General features: G+C 47.1%; 1 protein-coding gene across 2 annotated transcripts in view; it reads left to right on the top strand.

Moving 5' to 3' along the window:
• Window positions 1-20,821, top strand: part of STX18 (syntaxin 18) — a 116,289-nt gene that overhangs the window by 56,023 nt on the left and 39,445 nt on the right. Inside the window, exon 2 of one of the 2 annotated variants that reach the window (XM_008685754.2) lies at window positions 14,092-14,159. The exons of the other annotated variant lie outside the window; for it this stretch is intronic. Coding sequence (XP_008683976.2) covers window positions 14,092-14,159 — 68 coding nt within the window. The remainder of the gene's footprint in view (window positions 1-14,091; window positions 14,160-20,821) is intronic. 2 annotated transcript variants of the gene reach the window in all.

Raw genomic sequence — 20,821 nt, 5'->3', positions numbered from 1 at the left:
GTACTGTGTGCCAGACGCAGTGCCAGACCCTTCACAGACGCTGCTTGCATCGACGGCTTGTGGTCGCCTTCAGGGTCATTGTCTCATTTCTCCAGTCAGAGGTTACGGCTTGGAGTTAAGGAACTGGTGCAAGACTGTGCCACGGGTCAGTGACAGAGCTGTGGCAGAGCTGGGATCTGGACTCACATCTGTGTCGGCTGTGCTCGAATGACCGGGACTGGGTGGAAGGCAGCCCCTGTGCACACTCCGCACACACACGGTCTCCACGCACACCAAACACAGTCTGTACACAGTCTCTGCACACACTCTACGCACAGGCTCTGGCCCAGACGGAGTTTGGATGGGATGTGAAAAGCAGTGTGAAGCCACGTAAGACCCTTGGGTTGGAACTTCCTGTTCTCCTGGACCTCCTCCCTCCCTCTCTTCTTTATCACCTCCCATCTTACTGTGCCTGACCCGTTCTGGGTCTGACATATTTGTCAAGGGAACAAATAAGAGAAAGGTTTCCAGGCGCACAGAAAAGAAAGTAGTGACCATTAACCAGCCCAGGCACACGAAGCAGGGGCCACCCCTGCCCCCGGCCCCATTTGTGTTGGGTTGCTAGGCAGATAGGTTCGGGGAAGATCTGCTTTCAGAAGGCAGTTAGCCAAGTCTCCGTGATATTTTTGTGGAGGGAACATTGTTTTAAATGGCCTGAAGATTTGGACTGCTGGGGCATCTGTGGTGGCTTGAGCTGCTTGTCCACAGGAAGGGGGCTAGAACTCCATGCTTCTCTTTCAGCCCCATTTTCACCCCATTTTTAAAATGGATTATTTTTAGTTATAGATGTCTTTAATGGCAGTGGATTAGAGTGGGAAATAACAGGAAGCGGGGGAAAACAGGTGTAGAGCGAAGGCATAGATTGTCAGCAGCAGTCATGGAAGAAATAATTATAGTTGATACGAAGTCAGCCACACTCAGTGACATGAAAGTGAGCGTGCTCTTGGGTAGCATTAATAGAAACCCAGAAGCTAGAACAAGAGGGTGATGTTTCTGCTTTCCTCTGCATTTCCTGCTGGCACACACAATGTTGAGTCCGTTCTGGGAACTGCATTTGATTTTTGAGGCCCATAAATTGCGACATTCAGAGGAGATTAAAGAAGGCTTGAGGGGATTGAGAATGTTTAGTTTAGAGAGGAGAGAAGACTCAGAGGGTTGGGGGTGGGGGGCACAATAGCTGAACCCAATTTAGAGTGGAAAAAGAACTCTGCACGGTTCCAAGTGGCATGTGTGACCCAGAAGAGACAGTGGGCTCCCCACCATCAGACAAAGCAGGTAAGCATTGTCCAGGCCCTTTCTGGTCTTGAGATTCCAGGAAGGGAGAGACTTACTTGCTTTATACCCTGTGTATCACGTAGCATGTGCGAGGCACAGAGAAAGGCCAGACAGACCAGGAATGGACAGAGTTTGGAAATGGGAATGTGCTAGCAATGCCAAATGAATGCAGTTTGGGGAGCTAGAAGAATGGATATTAAAGTGTTTAATTAGATTGAGGCGTGATCACGAAGACAAGGAGACGTAGAGAGAAAAGTTGGGGCCAGAGGGATGAGGAGGGAAAGGCTGGGAAGGTGACAGGCTTCTGCTGTCTCTTGAAGTTGAAGGAACCTAGACCTGTTTTAAGATGAAAACTGCACTGAGCCCCCTGGGTCACTAAGTGCTGTCCAGTGCTCTTTCAGCTTTGGGATTGGTTCCTGAACTCTTTGATGATCTCATTAACACGAAGAATCTAAGATTTTATTTTTTTAATTTCTAAATTTCTCAAAAGGGATAGAAGCTTAATATTAGAAGAAATACTTTTTCAGGTTGCTAATATGAGAAATTAGGCCACCAAATTCATCCCAACAAATGTTAATCATCCTTGTCTCCTAGTTTAACCATCCCTACTGTCTGCTACTCAAGACTGAAGCCAGAATAGAAGGGTGGAAATAGAAACATCAATCTCTCTCCTCTTTTGTGCATACATTTCTCATTCTCCCTCTCTCCACATGTCTCTCTCAACACATGCTGAATTCTGAAAACTATAGTCCAGTAAGGTTGGGATTGATTCTCAACAAAAAATCCAGAACAGGTTATTTAGCTACTGATTACAGTTTTCTGTAGGTCATGGTCACCTGGGTCTTTCTAAAGAGGTTTCCAGACTGATGGAATAGAGCACTTTATGTATTGAACTAATAACATTTATATGTGTATACACACACACACACACACACACACACACACACACACAATGTATATAACCTGCATACATCCAACTCACCTTTATAACATTCAGCTAACAGAGCATGCCTCAAGGAAGGCTCCCTGCAGAGAAAGTGGGAGCGAACCCACAATGCCGTGTGTTAGTACCTCCTTGGGCCCAGCACGTTTGAGTAGAATATTGGCTGATGAGAAAGAAGACCCTGCAGGCAGAGAGAACAGTAGGTGCCATAGTGCAGAGGCAGCGAAGAGGAGGCTGCACAGGGGAAAGGCTCTGTGGGTCTAGAATGCAGGGTGGGTGCGGCAAGGGCCGGAGGGTGGACGGTGGTTCAGTTCCTTTGGCGGATGTCAAATAAGCTGAATGGACAGGCCTGGCTGACCTGTTTAATTTGTGGGGTAGAAAAGAGGGAAGAGTCTGAAATGACCTGAGACTCTCTAACTTAAGGAATCCAGAGAGAAGAGCTCTTTCTCTTTGGGAGAACAGGAACGGGAAGGACTGAGGAAGCCAGGAAGGCTGAGTGTGAGTGGCTGGATAACTGACACTTGGGGACACGTTGCTCTGGAGGCAGCAGTGGGACTCGCAGTGAAGGTTGGACGCCCTCGCCTGGAGCACAGAGCGAGGCAGGGGCTGGGTGGATGTGTTCTGTGGAGGGTAAATAAAGCTGTGGATGGCAGTGGGTCCAGCCGCAGTGCGTCTCGACCCTAAGTACGTTTCACGGGTTAGCAAAGGCAGAGGAGGCGGTGGATGAAGGTAAAGAAAGTTTGCCAGAGGTTTCTTAAAATTACTGTGTTAGTCACCAAACGGTGTATCATTAGTTTTTGATGTAGTGTTCTGTGCTTCACCTGGTGAAAGCGGGGGTCCAGGGAGCGGACAGAGGGAGGATGGAGCTTCAGGAGGGGCAGAGGGAGGGAAGAGAGCATCAGGAGTTTGTGAGGACGGGCAGGGAGTGGCCAGAACTCCCACCGGTGACTGTTACCCCTCCAGCGCCCCGCGGTCATTGAATGGAGGCGTCCTGCAATAGAAACGGGGGGGGGGGTGCTGGGAGGGGCCCAGCCTGTGGCGCTTGTTCCCTAAACAGTTACCGAGAGAAAGGAAGCAAGAGAGGAATAGGTTCATGTAGGCGATCCCTTAACAGACCGGCTGCTGTGACCCAGAGCGCCAGTGGAATGTCTGTGGTATTGCCAGGCTCTTTTGTGGGTGACTAGTCAGTGGGGAGCTTCTCTCACTTGGGGACCGGGTGCAGACAGCCCCCACTGTGATGGCTGCAGGGTCCAGAGGCGCCTTGGTTCTGAACTTTCAGCTGTAATTGGTATTGATGTATTTTCAATTATGACTGAAGGGAGTGGATTCAGAATTTAGTTAGTGGGCCTCCAAATGAAACTTGGGAACACAATCCTTGTGAAAAATCATTTTAGCTTATCAGTAGTTGGCAAACGTTTATATAGCTGTGGTCGTTCTGGCTGTGCCTTTGGCTGCATACTAAACTGAACAGCAAGCTGTGTCCACTGATTGAATGAAAAAAAAATAATGATTTTGTGTTACAGGGAACTTTTTACAATATGCCAGAGGGACCTACTGGAGTCTCTTTAATCTTGAACAATGGTTGTTTCTTGCAGAGGCAAATTATGCAAATCGGTACTTAGTGTTTCATAATCAATCAGGTCTTTGTTGGAAGTGTTGCGAGTGCCAACAGAACAGAATTCCTATCTTGGGGGGGGTGTGGGGGGGTGGCTTGCAAGTCAGACCACTGCTGTGACTAGCAAAGGACACTTGTGACCGCTTTGAACTCGCCCCACAGTTAAAAGGCAGTCATCCTTTGAGAAGAATCCCACCGTTTTGTACCAGGGTTTTTGTTTTACAGTTTATCTTGCTTTGGGTAATTTACAAAGCACGGTGAAGGAGCAGCTCGCAGGACTGGTCTGTGGGGGACACACGTAAACAGAGCCGGGCCCGCCGCCTGGGATGGCAGATGGCAGCCATGCGCCTGGAGCTCCCTTTGTGTCCTCCCTGCCTCGAGTGCGGGGTTTTCAAGTTCTCTCGGACTCCTCCAAGTGCACGTGTGTATTTTCAAACAATGTCGTTTCAGCTTCGGCCTGTGCAGAATAATTAACCTTTAATAATCCTTTGATTCTAGATCAAAAAACAAAGAACCAGAGAAATCTTAAAAGCCCTTGGGAAAAAAGGGTGATGTGTTTGAGTTCCTGGTATTACTCCAGCTGCAGTGCCCGTGTTGCCATCTAGTGGCTGAGTGAAGTATGAGCCGCCAGACTGTGCCGTTTTACCACGCGCTTCGCATCTGAAAGGGGTAGAGAATCAGTTCGGTTCGGAACACTGAATCCTTATTGAGGAAAGGCTTTGGGTCGGGCGTGTGCCTGGGCAGCTTACATCAGACAGACACGAAAACGTTTCACAAGATGCTACCGTCTCTGAAAGAGGTCTCCTTGCAGGAGGGGGCCTTAACCTGGCCTGGAAGTGGCAGAGAAGACTTTTAGGAGGTGCCTCCCTTGAGCAGAGGAGTTGAGGCAGAAGAGTGGGATTGGGGGGTGGGGGGCTTCGATTCTGGAGATGTCCGCAAGATGAGGGACCCCCAGGCCTCAAGCTTAAATTGGGCCTGATTTGTCGGTAATGGGGAGTCAGTGTATACTTTTAGTCAGGAAGTATGTAGGAAGATTTGCCTTTTTGTTTAAAAACATTTTTTTGTCTGATTACAAAGGTTATACATACTAATTGTAGAAAAATGTTAAAATACAAAAAGGTACTAAGAAGAAAGCAAAATCTCCAAATCTCACCAGCCAGACAACCATCAGTATTTTGATGGGCCATCTTTCAGGCTCCTGTCTGTGTGTGCACAACTTTAGGTGTTATTTCCCATCTTTTCTGTAAATGGATCACGCAGTGTGTGTTTTAGGCGAGCTTCGTTTCCACCCCCGTCCCCCCAACAATACACTTGTGGGCAAACCCTCCATGTCGCCGCTCACTCACCCGGGGTGTACCTCGCCCCATCTCACTGGTGCACGTGCTGGGATGGTTTTGGTTTTGTTTGTCCCTCCTAGTAAAACCTTTATGTGTAAGGACAGGTGATAGGAGAATCTTTTTTTCCCTGTCAAATGCATCTGATTTAGAAACCACACTTTTTATGATAGATGGGTTGTGGAGAATTTCAGTGTCTTGTTTTGGGGAATGAGTCATATTTGAACATAGCTACTTAAAAGGGAACTCCATTACATGTTCAGAGACAGGAAGGAGTGAAAGGGTCCAATGAATACCTGTAGTTTGAGCGCGCAGTTCACATCACTTGTTGGCTGAGGCATCGACTTCCCGAGGAAGCCAGATCCTGGCTGATCCTGGAGTGTGGCCGTTAGCTTTGTGCTGTCCCAAGGCCGTAGCCCTGTGCCTTTAACCCGAACAACTCTGCTCAGCACCGGGTAGTTTTGATCTCAAAACGTTCCGTCTATACTTGAGGTAAAAGCAAGTCTCTCAGACCCACCGTGCTCAGCTGGGACGGCAGGGCCATCTCTGTGGGGGAACTCGCACAGACTAGCAGCACACAGGCTCTTGGTTTGGGAGTCACAGTTTCCCGTTTCTCTAGAACCATTTACGTGGAATGTGTGCTCCATGTCTTCTCAGCTGTGAACCGGGATTATAGTGGAACCTACCCCACAGAGCTGAGAGGAGGAGAGGAGATGATGGGTGCGGAGCATTTACATTGGTGCCTGCCACGTAGTACGCACTCAGTATAAGCTGGCAGTTAGCTCGTGCTGCAACTGTTTCTTAAAAATAATGTTTACCTCCCTCTCTTTGTAGTGAAGCCCGGGGAGATTAAGCAACTTGCTCAAAATTTCAGTTGGCAAAGGTTAAGAGTTTAGGGGAGCTTGTAAAAGCACCCCTTTCTTCTCAGCCCAATTTTGGAACCATCTGAAAGAGAAATACAGGAGTCAGAACATGAAAAAGCCACATGGGGGACCTGGCTTTAGATTTGTAGCCAAATGCAGGGGGAGCTTGGGTCGGAATATACCCTTTGCTGGCTGGCTGGTGTGAGCAGAGGAGAGGGCGAGACGGACCGAGCACGCTCATTCCTTTCTCCAAGTCATAAACCAGTTAGTTAAGTTGCTCCTCCTCCCTCGAGGCCAGGAATATTGGTCCCGCTGAAGTCCCTGCACGTAAAGCCTAAGGACTGGGGATCAGGGTCTCCCTCGGCAGTGGGTGGCAAAGCAGAGGTCAGAACCCAAGCATCTCTGCCCGCTCCCTGGATTTCTTACCCATCCATCTCCGTCTTGCCCACCCTGCTCCACCCAGACCCGTGCACCCAGACCCACGCAGTCTTTCGCCCAGAGTCCGCTCCTCCGCCTGTCCCCTGCCCGAGCTGAAGGTGGCTGTAGGAGAACGCAAACGTGGGGGAAAAAAGCAGTCTGGGAAGTTGTCTTCCTTGTTCATTTAAGCCATGTTTTGTGGTAGTTTGATGATCGATACTCAAAACGAACAGGTCAGCATTGTACTGCTGGTCTTCCCGACCGTCCTGTTTCCTCGCTCGTGTTTGTGGGCCTTCCCCTCCACATCCGGGTAGCTTTGCCAACTCCAAGCCTGCCATGTTGCAAAACCCACGGCATGGCAGCTGACCTGGGAGGAGAGGACAGGAGCCAGTGGAAACATTCCCTTCAGATAGATGAGTATTCCTACTTCAGCATACGGGTGACTTTTAAAATGAGTGCTGTGTGTGGAAACCTTTCTTGCAGATCTTTCCGTATCCACTGTAGTTAAAAACATTTTCAAATTCAACCTTGTGCACAAATACTCTCACATGAAACCCAGCTTTTATTACTATGGAGAAACACCTCCGACTTCAGTAAGCTAAATATTAGTAGTCCCACCAGTCTTTTGACAGTATAATACAGGTGAGTGACTTCACCTTTGAGTCACACAGACCTGTGACCAGTCCCAGTTCTGCCTCTTGCCAGCCTTGCAGCCTTGCATGGGCCTCCGTTTCCAGGTTTCTTAAATGGAAAGGGGGGTCATGTCTAATCCGTCCAGTTGTTTTGGGAGAGTAAATGCCGGCACATGTCGACTGAGCAGTTTCCGCATGGCCTGACACACCCAGACACACGGTGGGTGCTCCGCAAGTGGCCGTGGCTGGTGGGTGCAAGCAAGTGTCTGGCGCGTTGCTGCACGGGATGGAAGAAGAAGGACCAGCTTGACGGTGCTCACTCCGACACCTTTCTCAGTCGTCCCCTTCGTGAGTATCGTACAGGACAACCACACTTGTGACCTAAGAACTCGAGCCTGATACGTAGAACGTTGGGCTCCATCCAGACTTCACTCCACGTGTCCCTAAGCACATTATTGATCCCGTCTCTGACTCCATTTCTCACGTGTAGAACAGGCGTGGTGGCGTTACCCGTGATCACGCCTGGGAGAGTCAGGTGAGCTGTGCACACAGCGCGGGGAATACCGCCTGGCACACAGTCTCCCCTCAGGGAAGGTTTTGTTGTTGTTTGCTTTTTTGAAGGGGCACCGAACCTGGTAAATGGAATTTTAAGCAAAGATTTCAAGTACTTAGAAATAAAGTAGGTAGAGATTTGCATGGAATTTAGTTTTTGGTTCAAGCGTGTGTGGATTATTACTAGTTTGGCAGCAGAAAATCTGTACTTCAAATGACTAGAAGCGTTAGGGGAAGAAAATGCTAAATGGGAGATTTTTAAAAATGTTTTTATTAAGGAAGATTCAAATATATACTGAAGTAGACAGAATGGTATAAGGAACCAGCACCTACACACGTGCCCCATCGTCAACACGTACCAGCTCACGACCCATCCTGCTTCATCTGATGCTCCCTCCCCCATATTGTTTTGAAGCAAATCCCAGGTATCATACTTGACTTGTAAATTTTTCAGCATATATCTCTAAAAGATAAGAACTTTAAACACAATAAAAGTAGAAGTAATCATAATGCATACTGTTATCACTCCTTAGCAAAAATTCATTATAATTTCTTAATATCAGTATGTATTTTATGAGTATATATATATAAGTATATAAGTAAGTGGGAGTTTTTTTTTTTTTTCTTTAACTGGTGAAATAAGAGTACACAGCAGGCATTAAAGTAACTTGAATGAAACTAGAAAACACCAGCATGTCCATTTAACAGTTTTGAAAGCGCCCATGCTGGCTCAGCATAATTAGGGGTTCCAGCCCTGGCTCTGCCAGTAATACCGCCTCTCTGGTCTTTGGTTCCTCTCCACCAAGAAAAATAATCTATTTCAACAGGGTTGTTGTCAGAGTTAAACAAAATAACCTGCTTAAAGTGACTGGTACAGTGCAGATATTAAATACATCTTGCATTTCTTCCTTTTCTTTTTTAGCTACAGTTCCATTCTTATTTTAAACTACAGTCGATGTTAGAAATGAAGGACACGTTTCATAAAATATGGCAGTGTAGTCAGACCACAGCTCCCGGCCACGAAGACTCTTCTGTGGTGGGAGAGGGTCAGCTTTGTGAGAGCAGATCATCTCCTTTGAAGTGTGTGAGGTCGCACGTCTTCAGTAGAGCTTACCTTCCGAAACACACACCACTGACTTTCTGTGAGAATTATTCGCACAGACAGCCAGCGTGTTCCTCTTCCTTTGTTCACAGCTGTTTAGGGGCAATCTTGTGATACCTCTGACAACTTTTTGATCCAGCTCGTACGTCAGGAGTTATCAGATCTTGAAGCCCTTTCTGTTGGATTTTTCCAACAGAACTTTTTTTCCACAAACTTTTTTTCCACAAAGTTTTTTTCCCCCTCCTTTCTTCATCCAACATTTTATTCACTACCGGAGATACAAAAATGAATGGGGCATAGATCCTGACCTCAAGGAATTCAGTTGAAGTCTATTGGGGGGGGGGTCACAGATAAATACTTCTAATGTTCTGTGGAAAGTGCTGACGGGTATTTATAAAATACTAAGGAAGGTGTTAGGGAAGGCTTCGTGGAGGAGGTGACATTTAACTGGAACCTGGAAGGATGAACAGGAATTCTTCTGGTGGCATGGGGTTGGAATAGAGAAAGCTGTTCCAGGCAGAGGAAGAGCAGTCATGAAGGCACAGAGCTATGAAGACGGTGTGTCCCTCATCTGCCCAAGGTTGTGATTCACCCCACAGCGTGGCTTAGTCCCCAGAATGCTCCCTGTTTTTAGCCCCTGCATTTAGTCACCCATTGGTCCCACAGACTTCTCCATTGACCTCTTGTTTCCTCCCAGGACCCTCTCCCTACTCTCCTCCCCGTGTCATTCAGTGATTCCAAGACTAAGAAATTGACACTAGTTTTAGATCTTTACAGGGCAATAAAACTTTCATTTTACTCTGATTTCCATGTCAGACTTGACAGTGGAATGGCCTTTTTCCTTTTAAAAGTAAGAGGGATTCTCTTTGGATACACACATACAGGTGGTTCTTTTAAAACTAGCACTATGTGTAGAAGCATTTAAAATTGAAAGCATACAAGTACTCAACCTCTAAAAATTTGAATACATAAAGGCCATATCAGAATCATATGAAATATAATATACTATTTTTGGCAGTTTATTGTCAAAAATGGGACTAAGCACAACAGTAAACAGAGCTTGGCCAAGGATCTTTACAAAGATAGTGGTGGTCATGTGATTAAACTGTCAAATCGCTCATGATGAAGATAGCCCGCTATCATATAATGCTATTTGGGACTTAAGGGTGTCTATTTAGATAAATCAAAGACCTATTGATTTTTTTTGTATTGATTTGTTGTGATTTGTGTGTGTGTGTATTTATTTTAGGAATCTAATAGAATTTCAAGGCTGTCAAATACCTACAGAAATCTTAATGCTCATTTATTTTCATTTATGCTTTTGAAATATTATTTCGTTCATTATACTCACGTTAAGTATTGAGTTATACAGATGATATTGTTAAGTCGGTAATTACTTAATACCTCTTGATTTACCAAGAATTCCATTTAATACTGAACAAGCTTCAGTTTGTTTTAATAAGTTTATTTTATAGAAATTTGCCATTACAGAATGTAAGAAATTGGGATCACATTTGTTATACTTCACATGAAACCTCAATTATGTTTTTTGAGATGCGTGTGGGGCCTTCTTGCTGCTGGCACTCATCCCCTTGCACCATGGCATCCTGGTAGACCCCAGCTAGTTAAAGGTGGGGGTGGAGGGCAGTGAGGGAGTGGGCAGTGGATCTAGCCTTTGGGCTTGTTAAAACTTTTTATGGAAAACTTTATGGCTCGTAAAAAAAACAAAAAAAACCCAAAAACCTGTCAACCTACTTTGAATGTTTTTGTCCACCCCCCACCCAAATGCATATGTTGAAGCCCTAATCCCCAGTATAATATGGTGGGAGGTGGGGCCTGTGAGAGGTGATCAGGTCATGAATGAGATTAGTGCCCTTTTAAGAAGAGACTTGGGAGAGGTGACACCTCTCTACCACATGGGGCTGTATGCAGACTAGAAAGAGGGTTCTCACCACACCCCGGATCTCTTGGCACCTTGATCTAGGACTTCCCAGCCTCCAGAACTGTGGGACTGTGTCATCCTACTGCAAGCCACACAGCCTGTGGGATTTTGTCACAGCAGCTTAAACTAGGACAAGCTGTATTAGTTTCTTCTTGCTGCTGTAACAAATCACCATAAATCCAGTGGCTTCAAACAACAAAAATTTATTATCTTATGGTCTTGTAGGCAGAGGTCCAAAATAGGACTTCCTAGGCTGAAAACGAGGTGTTGGCAGGGCCATGTTCTTTTCTGGGGAGACAGTAGGGGAGAATCCATTTCCTTACCTTTCCCACCTTGCAGAGGCGGACCACGTTGCCTGGCTCCTGCCCTCCGTCTTCAAAGCAGGCAGTGCTGGATTGAGTCCTTCTCCCGTTGTGTCATGCTGCCTCTGTCTCCTGCCTCCCTCTTCCACAGTTAAGGACCCTTGTGATTATACAGGGCCTACCCACCTAGATGGTTAATCTATTATTATCCCTATTTTAAGGTCGACTGATGAGCAACCTTAATTCCATCTGCTACGTTAATTGTCCTTTGCCCTGTCACATAATACAGTAACAGGTTCCAGGGATTATACCTTGGATGACTTTGGGGGCGAGGGTGGTTTTACTCTGTCTGCAACAGTAAATATAATCCTTTGGCGATTATTCAGTACCCACTGTTTATTCAACATGTAGTGAAAGTTTTTGAGTCTCTCCTTTGCTCCAAGAACTGTGCCTGACAAGCACAGGAAAGAGAAACGACCCTTCACCTTCTAGGAGCTGGCCGTCTGGTGAAGGCAAGTCAGTCTGAAATGAGTCGTTGCAGCCCTCTCGAAGGAAGGGGTGCTGAAATGGGTATATGTGCCACATTCTGTGGGTGAGTGGGGTCTGGCCGTGCCTGGGAATGCAGAGTAGGGAAGAAAAGAGCGTGTTGAAAGAGAAGTTTGCGAAGGAGGGAGGTGGGTAGGGTATTCCAGGGAAAGGGAGAACCGTCTGGGTGTGCGTGTTAGGAAGCCTTGGGACTTGGAGCCTGGAGCCTGGTAGGGAGTGTGGCAGGGACTGAGGCCACACGGGACTTTTGGAGCTGGACCGTGAAGGGCCTTGAGTGCTCTGTGGGAATTTGGACTTGACCCCATTGTTTAGGCCCAGAGGTTACGGTTGGCTGCCCTTTGGCAAATCAGCCGCAGAGCTGCTTCCTTTGGCTGCAGCGTATTTTATCCAGAATTCACCACTGCCAAATGTACTACAGCCATCCACTTCCCTTGCTTTACTCATGTGCTGTCTACCTGGCCCCTTGTAGGTAGGGGTTGGGGAAGGGGATAGAAACCATTGAAAGTTAAAACAGGAGAGTAACGATCAAATCTTATATGTGGTGCGGTAAACACCTTGTTTGTACTTCCCTTAAATATTTTCCCCACAGCCTTAAGAGTCAGATTTTATAATGCATTTAAGTGGAAAATAGGAATAAGGTGTAAGGAAGGCAGCTTTGTTATACAGAAAAATATGCTGAACTTGAAGTCAGACTGTCCTGAGTTTATTTTTAAGCTCTGCCACACACTGCGTGTGTCTCCTTGGATGAATCACATAGCTTCTGTGAGGTTCACTTTCCCAAACTGGTTAATATTAGAGAACTGTGCTGTCCGTGCCCACAACAGGGCCACAGATAGGGGAGAGAAAGTACCTCATAGGGCCAGGGATCTCAGGCAGACTCTCAACCCTTGTTTGTTACCCAGTAAGTGAGTGAATGTTATGGCCATACTTCATTTTTAGTTTGAGTCCTGCTCTTCAAATGCCTGAAGGTACTTTTCTGAACGGTATTTATTATTTATCTAGACTTCGTGGGAAATTCAACTGAACTCCTATTGACCTATCTGCAGCCAAATGCTGAATGTCTCCTTTGTGATAAATACTATCTTTGTGTTTAGACACATACTTGTTCCACAGATACTTAGTGCCCACCCTCTGTGCTCCGTGTTGTGCTCAGAACTGCAGGGCAGCAGCCCAGCCCCTCTTTGCATGGTTCATAATCCCACTGATGGAGCAGCCAGAGGGCCGTGTGTAACTTTGTGCCACGTGGGTGGTATGCAGAAGTGCTTTTAAGTTGAAAGCAAAGCGAAAATTAGCCTGAGTTGGCCTTGACAGAAAAACTTTCATGGAAAAGATGAAAGTTCAGCGGACCCTTCAAGGCTGGGGTTATGTACGTTTGGAATAAGTACAAAGGGCCTTAGGAGGAAGCTAGCGTGAGCAGTGGTCAAAGGACAGAGCAGGCCACCGGCTTAGTTAATCATTCTTTCCTTCTGGAAACACTTTTGTCTTTGTCAACCATGGTTGTAGGTTCCTTCCTACCTATTTTTATTTTATTTTACTTATTCTGTAATCCCTAGCTCCACATGCTGACACGTAGGCAGGTGCTTTGGGGTAGGGTTTTATTACACTAGATACCAGCCATGACGAGTCCTTTGTACCTTTGTGTCCTTTTTGTTCATCTGGGCAAGTAGGCCTTTGGGAAGATGGAGGTTTGCTCTGTAGGTATCCCTTGTTGCCCGTGAAGCTTTTAACTGTGCTGCTCTGTGGGGCCCTGTCTATAAACTTGATATTTCCAGCCTTAGAATCCATCCCCAGGATTCTCGGAAGAAAGAGTATTTGTCTATAAAATTTTAGATATCCTTTAGATAAGAAAAGGATTTGGCCTTTATCGAGCACATTCTGTATAGTTACTAGACATGCATTATCTCATTTAATCTCAAAGTTCCTTAGAGATCATCTCTTCCTAACATGTTCGATCGTATCACAACACTTACAAGGAAAAAGGAACTGTCAAAGAGAGACCAAGGCCCAGGAATGCGGGTGACTTTGGGAAAGTTAATCAACAAGCTAGTGATGACAGATGACCCTTGAACAACATGGGTTTGAATTGTGTGGGCCCACTTATACGTGATTTTATTTTGAGAATGCAGTACAGTCCTGTAAATGGATTTTCTCTTCCTTATGATTTTCTTAGTAACATTTTTTTTCTCTAGCTTGCTTTATTGTGAGAATACAGTATATGATACATATACAAAATATGTGTTAACCGACTGCTTATGTTATTGGTAAAGCTTCTGGTCAACAGGCTACTAATAGTTAAGTTTTGGGGGAGTCAGAAGTTATATAAGGATTTTCTGGGGGGGGGTGTCGGCACCCTTACCCCTGCCTTGATGTTCAAGGCTCAGCTATATATGAGAACCCAAAACTGAAGTTGTCCAATGTGTAGCTTCAAAATTTGTCTACAACCTGCATTCCATCCTCTATTAATTTAAAATTTATTGCAGGTGAGTGTAACATCTGTCTATATAAACTCTTTGCTTTCTTTTATTCTAGATTTCACACATTGGCAAACTGAGAGATTTTCTTCTGGAACACAGGAAAGATTATATTAATGCATATAGGTAAGCGCGTACTTTTTACTGTGGCTTCGGTGACTAAATTCTTTCCCATACATATGTTCCTTTTGAGCCTTTTGTCCTTACTTTTTACTTACTAACTCAGAGTTGTCTTGGGGAGGATCAGTTTGGTGGTGGTGTCTGCGGAGCAGGAGGGAGCTCTCGTATCCAGGGTAGGCTCTGCTAGCCTGCATGCCCTTGGGGTCACGATATCCCCAGTGTGATCTTCCGTGCTGTTGCTCCTACATGTTTGTATCTCTGTATGTACCACGGATGTTGTGAAACATGTAGACACAAATGAGACAGTTTCTCAGTACATGCTATTGAACAGACGATGGAACGATGCAAGTCGTGTAAACTCTTGCATCTAGAGAGGGTTTGGTTAGGTTGCTTTTTCAAAGGAGGAAAGCATTTTGACTGAGACTTCCAAAATGGGTTCTGGAGTAGACTCCAGCTCTCAGCAGATGCAGGGGCATTACGGTGCAGATGCCTTGTCCCCTGCGCTTCCCTGAGCTCCATTTGCACCTGGCGATGGCGCAGCCCGTCTTCCATAGGACTGCACTTCAAGTGTCCTGTGTGAATTAATGAGAAGGTCGGTGGGGCATATGAAATGTCATCATTGGCAATGTTACACTTCTAAGTGTATTTCATCATATAATTTTGGAATGTAGTAAATTACTCTTAGTGCATAGTAATAGTACCAAGAAGACCTTATTTTTAAGTTTTCAGTTAAAATAATAGCTCAACACTAGATGGCAGTGTAAATTTCATTTCCAGAGGTATACATGGATAGCAAGTACTAATTTTATAGTCCATAAAAATGGAAGATGTAGACATTTTGGAAAGCTTAACAAAACTGGCATAAACCTCCTCTGTCCAGCTCCTTTCTGGAGTACCCGACAACTTAGGTTACATGAGTGTTTGTAGAGGCCCTTCATGGGAATCCATTGTTCACTTCCCTTGGCCTTGAAAAGGCATCCAACAAGGCGAATGTTAAATGTTGGTTAGTTCAGGCCACCCCACTCCCTTATTGGCCTCGTGAACCTGAGAAAGTCAATCTGTAAAACCCAGTGTCGTCTCTAAACCAGGGGTCAACAGACTACCACCTGGAGGCCAAGTCCACCCTGCTGCCTGTGTTTGTACAGCCTGTGAACCAAGAATAGTTTTTAAACAGCGGGGGGAAAAGAACAAGATTTCATCACATATGAAAATTAAATTTAAATTCACATTCGAGTGTCCCTAAATAAAGTTTATTGGAACACCACCAAACCCATTCATTGACATGTTCTCTTTGGCTGCTTTTTCGCTACAACAGCAGAGCTAAATGGCTGTGACAGACTACATGGCCTGCAAAATTGAATGTATTTACTATCAGGCCCTTTGCAAAAAAAGCTTGCGGAGTCCTGCTGTAAACAGAGGGGTTGATAATCCCTCACCAGCTAGTTGAGAGATTCCCATAAGACAGTATCATTGAAATGCAATGCATTTCCATGCATTTATAAGATTATTGTATAAGGGTGCTGTTCTGGAACTTTGCCATAGTTTCAAACTTGTGATTAGAATAGAGATATTCAGGCATGTACTTCTCCTCAGCTCCCACACACTGTGTGTCCGTGCCTGCAGAGCACTCCAAGTCCTCTCCCTGATGTCACCCAGGACAGCCGGCCGCTGGCCCAGGGCTTCCTGTTTCCCAGCTACGGGCAGCGGGCGCTCAGACTGATGCGCGGGATCTCCGGGGCGGGTCCCGCTCTGCCACTTACTGGTTGTGTGGCTTGAGCATCAGGTAGAAATCTAGTTCCTGAGGCTTTCTGAGTCTTGACGAATCTGTCACCTCATTATGGAAACTCAGTCTTTTACTCCTTTTCCCATTGCCAGCTCATGCATTCTGCATTCCACTCCTGTCCCTGTTGTGGTCCCTTTGCCAGAGCAGGGGCTTGGGAGGGGGGGCGGTCAGGCACACCAAAGTTCAGCCTCACTTCTGCCAGGTATTAGTGATGTGAGTGTCTAGAGCTCACTTCACATCTCGTGCTCGTTTCCTTTTTTCAATGTGGATGATGCTCTTCTGAGGAGTAGAGGAGATGTGTGCAAGTTCCTGACACAGAGAAGGCCCTTGGTGAAGGGTAACCGGACTGGACCCCATGTGACCTATGATGAAGTTATAGGGGTGGGCAGTTAGAAAAGAGCACACCTCTCCAACCTGCCAGAGAGTGGGGGGAGGAAGGGAGGGAAGGAGAGAGAGAGGAGAGAGGTGGGATTGCAGGGGTCAGATCAACATGATGGAGATGGACGAGTGACCAACTTGATCACCGGTAAAACCTAGGGTGGCAGGCAGAGCTTAGGTCTGAGAGTGGGCAGCCTTATCGAAGGCTCTGGAATTAGACTCACTCAGCCGTTCCTGCCACTGAACGGTCGCAATCCCTGGAGCACAGAGATCAGGGGCAGCCCCCTTTCTGGCATATGAGAGAGAGGAGGGCAGCAGGGCCTGTAAGCAAGCAGATCTCGAAGAGGAGAGTGAGCAGGGAGCCATGGCGGGGTGCGTGTGCATGTCCCTGTCTGTGCCTGGTTCCCTCTGCCAGCTTACCGATCAGAGAAGTCCCCCTTCTTCCGTGCCAGGGGGCTGAAGAAGGCACTTGGGGTCACACCGGGGTAGCTGATTCATGCAGAAACATGAGGACTGGGGAGCAGGCATCCTCTCAGTGATCTGCGTCTCTCCGGATGGAGAAGGGCTGCCCTTCTTGGCTCCCATCAAGTCCCCCTCCAGACGATGGTGGACGGTCTGCAGCCTGCCTGTTCATTGCTCCTGCCTCCCAGTGCAGTGTGCTGGCCTTGGCCGGGAACATTTTGGATGGAGTACGAATGTGGAATTGAAAGAAAAATTGCCTTCAGACCCATAAAGCTATGTTAGTTTGACATAATTAGGAAGCTGTAATTTTTTCCATAATGTAGAGCTCAGACTTTATTGACCCATTTAATTTTTTTTAGTAATGACATTTTACTAGAGCAGAACAGCATGCAACGGAGGTAGCCTCTGGCTGGATCTCTTGAATGATTTTAATTAAAAATAATGTCTCCACTTCTGGTGGATGTACCTTTTCTGCAATGTCTTGGCAACAAAACAATACCACTTGAGGGGAAAACTTCTTTGGTTTCGTCAATTTCCAGCTTAAAAGGTTAATGTATAATGTTTCTAAAGGAACATCACCTTTTAATTGAGTGATCAGTTTTATCAAATTAACCTTTAGACCTTTTCAGTTTCACTGAGCTGAGTTTCTATTAAATCAAAATATAGAGTAGGAGGATGTTAATCTAATGTTCTTGGAATTAGTCATTTATAGGTCCGTTCCGCCCACGGGGTGCATGTTCACTTGGAAGTAAGTACCTTTCTTGTTTACTTGTCCCTGACCCCTCTCGCCTCCATTTCTGATGAGATCGCTTCTGTTAGGGAGGAGCCCAAGGCTGGAGGCCCCCCTTCTCCCCGCTCGCTCTCCCCTGCTTTGACTGGGGGGTTGGGGTGGAGGGATGGAGCCCGTGCCTTATGTAGGGCACATTCTGTTAGCATTACCTAGCATTACCATGTGAAGCCAAACTAGGTAAGCAAACGAGAAGCTAGGGAGTGTTGGGATAGGAAAACACTCATCTCGCACTCTTCCAAGTTCCACTGAGGGTAGGGCCATCTGTTTTCCAAGAACCCAGGGGCTTCCTTCTGTCCTTCCAACTGTCCCCCAGAAAGCTGGGGTTGGGGAATAGGAAGGTGCCTTATCCAGAGAGGAAAGGAGGCTTACCTGGTGGCTGGGACTGAGAACCCAGAGCTCACTCCTCCCTTTTCTCTTGGGAGGGACCTGTCATGAGGATAGAGGCAGTGGCTTTTCCGGGGAAGGCTCTGGAAGGAAGGCTCTGGAAGCGCCTGCAGATCTTGGGGGTGGGATAAAATCAACTGGGGGAGGGGCTTCTAAGGAGCACAGCTGCAGCTGTATGTCAAGCCTGTTCTGCATGCACTGAGTCAGGCCATTCAAAAAATGATTACGATCTACTGATTTATCAGCCCGCCAAATCCTAGGCGTTGCTCTTGATGGTGGGATACAGCAGTGAACAGACAGACGAAAGTCCTTGCCTTTGTGGAACTTATATTTTTGTGGGGGAAGACAGAGAAGAAACAAAATTAAAAAGTACACTGTGTAGAATGTTAGAGCTGGATAAGTGCTTTCAGGGGGGTGGGGAAGTAGATAGCACCTGTCAGGAAACAGTCTTATAAAGGAGGGTTAGGGAAGGCCTCATTCAGAGGGGGACATTCAGTAAACACCTGAAAGGAGTAAGGGATCAGTTTATATAGATATCTGGGGAAAGAACATTCCAGAAGAAGGCAGCCTGCAGGTATAAAGATCCTGATGGAGGAGCAGCAAGGGGGCTGGTGTGATGGCAGCAGGAAGGATGAGGGATTGCTGAAGATGAGCCCAGAGAGACTGTAGGAGCCAGCTCTTGTAGGTCAGCTGAAGGATCTTGTTGCTTTTGCAAGAACCTTGGTTTTTATTGCTGGGTAGGAAGCCATGGGAAGGTCTTGCGTGGAGGAGCGATAGGACATGACTTCCTTTGAAACAGGATCAGCATGGCAGGTCCGTGGGGATCGGCTGGAGCAGCAGACATGCTGGGAGGCTACAGCTCAGTCCAGGCGAGGGATGTCAGTGCTGTGGACCAGAGACGTAGCCGTGAATGTGATAACAAGAGTTCAGATTCTGGAAATACTCTGAAGGTAGAGCCAAAGAGATTTGTCGATGGATTAGACGGGAGCTGGGAGAGAAAAAGAGGGGTTGGGAGGACTTGAGGTGTGGGACCTGAGCGGCAGGAAGGACCAGAAGTGCTGTCCGGGGGGGGGGGCAGGCTGCGTGTGGGGCGTTCACAAGGCGAATTCAACATCCGGGTGGAGTTGTTGAGCAGGCAGTTAGGTACTTGGGTCTCAAGTTCTAGGAGAGGTTCAGGCTGAGACGGCAGTTTGAGACTTACAAGCATAAAACTGGTATTTGTGCTGCTAAAGCCACAAGACCAGACTGACTCATCCGGCGAGCAGTGTTGACAGCGAAGAGAAGCAGGAACCGAGCTGCGAGCTGTCCATCTTTAGTGTTCGGGGCACTAGGAGGTGTCCACAAAAAGCCTGAAAATGAGCCCCGGGCGTGGTAGGAGGAAATCAGGAGTGGAGTCGTGGAGGGCAGAGGAGGAGCCCAGGTCAGGGAGGGGATGTCATTGGCTCCGTCCGCTGTGTGCACAGGGACTGGGTCAGGGCTGAGCCGGCGAGCGAGGACAGCGGTGGAGTGAGCAGAGTAAAGCCTGTCTGGATTGCAGTCAGGAAGCGGTGGTCAGGAACATGGAGAAGTTTTACCCAAATGAAGGGAGAGATTAGCAGTAGCTGGTAGGAGACATGGAGTTGAGAGGTTTTGTTTTGTTTTGTTCGAGTTGGGAGAAATAACACCATATTTGCTGGGAAAGATCTAGTAGACAGGGAAAAAATGCTGTTAGTGACTAATACATTAGTGACAGTAGGGTTCACTGTGGGCCAGCGCTCTCTGGGCACCGCGTACACACCATGCTTCTGTAAAGGTCCGTGGTGCAGGGGAGAGAAGGAGTGTTGTAGGGGCCGCCCTGGTGCTGGGGGGTGCGGGGGGGGGCAGAGCTAGGAGGTGGGCCTCCACCTGTGGGAGGCCGAAGGGAGGCCGAGAGAAGGTGGTGTCTGTGGGCCCAGAGGAAGATGGGGGACAGCCCGGGGGCGTGATCTGAAAGCAGAAAGCCCTTGCTCCTCCCCCTGCGGACGGGCTCGAGGAGCTGGCAGTTGGAGGAGCAGGCGAAGAGAAGGAACAGCCGGCCAGGAGCTCGGGAAGGCTCATGCAGCGGGGACACGGAGCACACTTGTAGGCACCATTCGGGGACCACCTGAGTCGAGTCATCAGGATAAAGCCAATATTTTGATCTCTGTGTCTCTGATTCTCACTTGTTCCTAAACTCAGCTATAACAGTGAGTGGTTAGCTGCTGGTCCTCCTTCGTCTCTGGCTCTGACTGCAACAGTTCGGCCCTGTGGCCTCCCACTCCCGGCCTCCTTCCCTCCTTCCCGGAGATTAGGATTAAAACGGTCAGATCAATTCAACAAGATCCACGCAAGCAAGCATTTTTTGAGTGCCCGTCACGTGAAAGCAGTCTGTTCCTGGGGTTTTAGATGGCGCCACTGTCTTCCTGTCTTTCAGTTTGTAGTCTCCGGCCTGCCTCAGTCTGTGGCCGCTGCACTGAATGTCCCAGTGACTCCCCTTTCTCCTTATAGATCCTAGAACTTCAGAAAGCCATCCTTTGTTACTTAAAAATCTCCTTTAGTTTCTCCAGATTTTATCACCAAATGGTTCTAAAAGTCCATTCGCCCTGGTTTCTTTTATCAAAACAAAGTGTCAGTCATGGAACATTTGGTCTCCAGAGCGTTACTTCTGTCCTTTCAAACTGCATTGTAAGGACAAGTGTTAATCGTGGTTTCTTTCATATTTCCACCTCATTTTCTCTTCCTTCTGTGTTGTTTCCATCAATGTCTGCTGCTCATCCAGGCTCTGATGATGCTGTGCTCTTCCTGACAGTTTCACCTCTCAGATCCATCTCCTCTTTCCAGTCCTTGCCAGCGCCTACACTCTGCCATTGCTCC

The sequence above is a fragment of the Ursus maritimus genome, unplaced genomic scaffold (genome assembly GCF_017311325.1).
Source record: "Ursus maritimus isolate PB19 unplaced genomic scaffold, ASM1731132v1 scaffold_8, whole genome shotgun sequence".
Lineage (NCBI taxonomy): Eukaryota > Metazoa > Chordata > Mammalia > Carnivora > Ursidae > Ursus > Ursus maritimus.
This window is presented reverse-complemented; position numbering and strand designations above follow the sequence as displayed.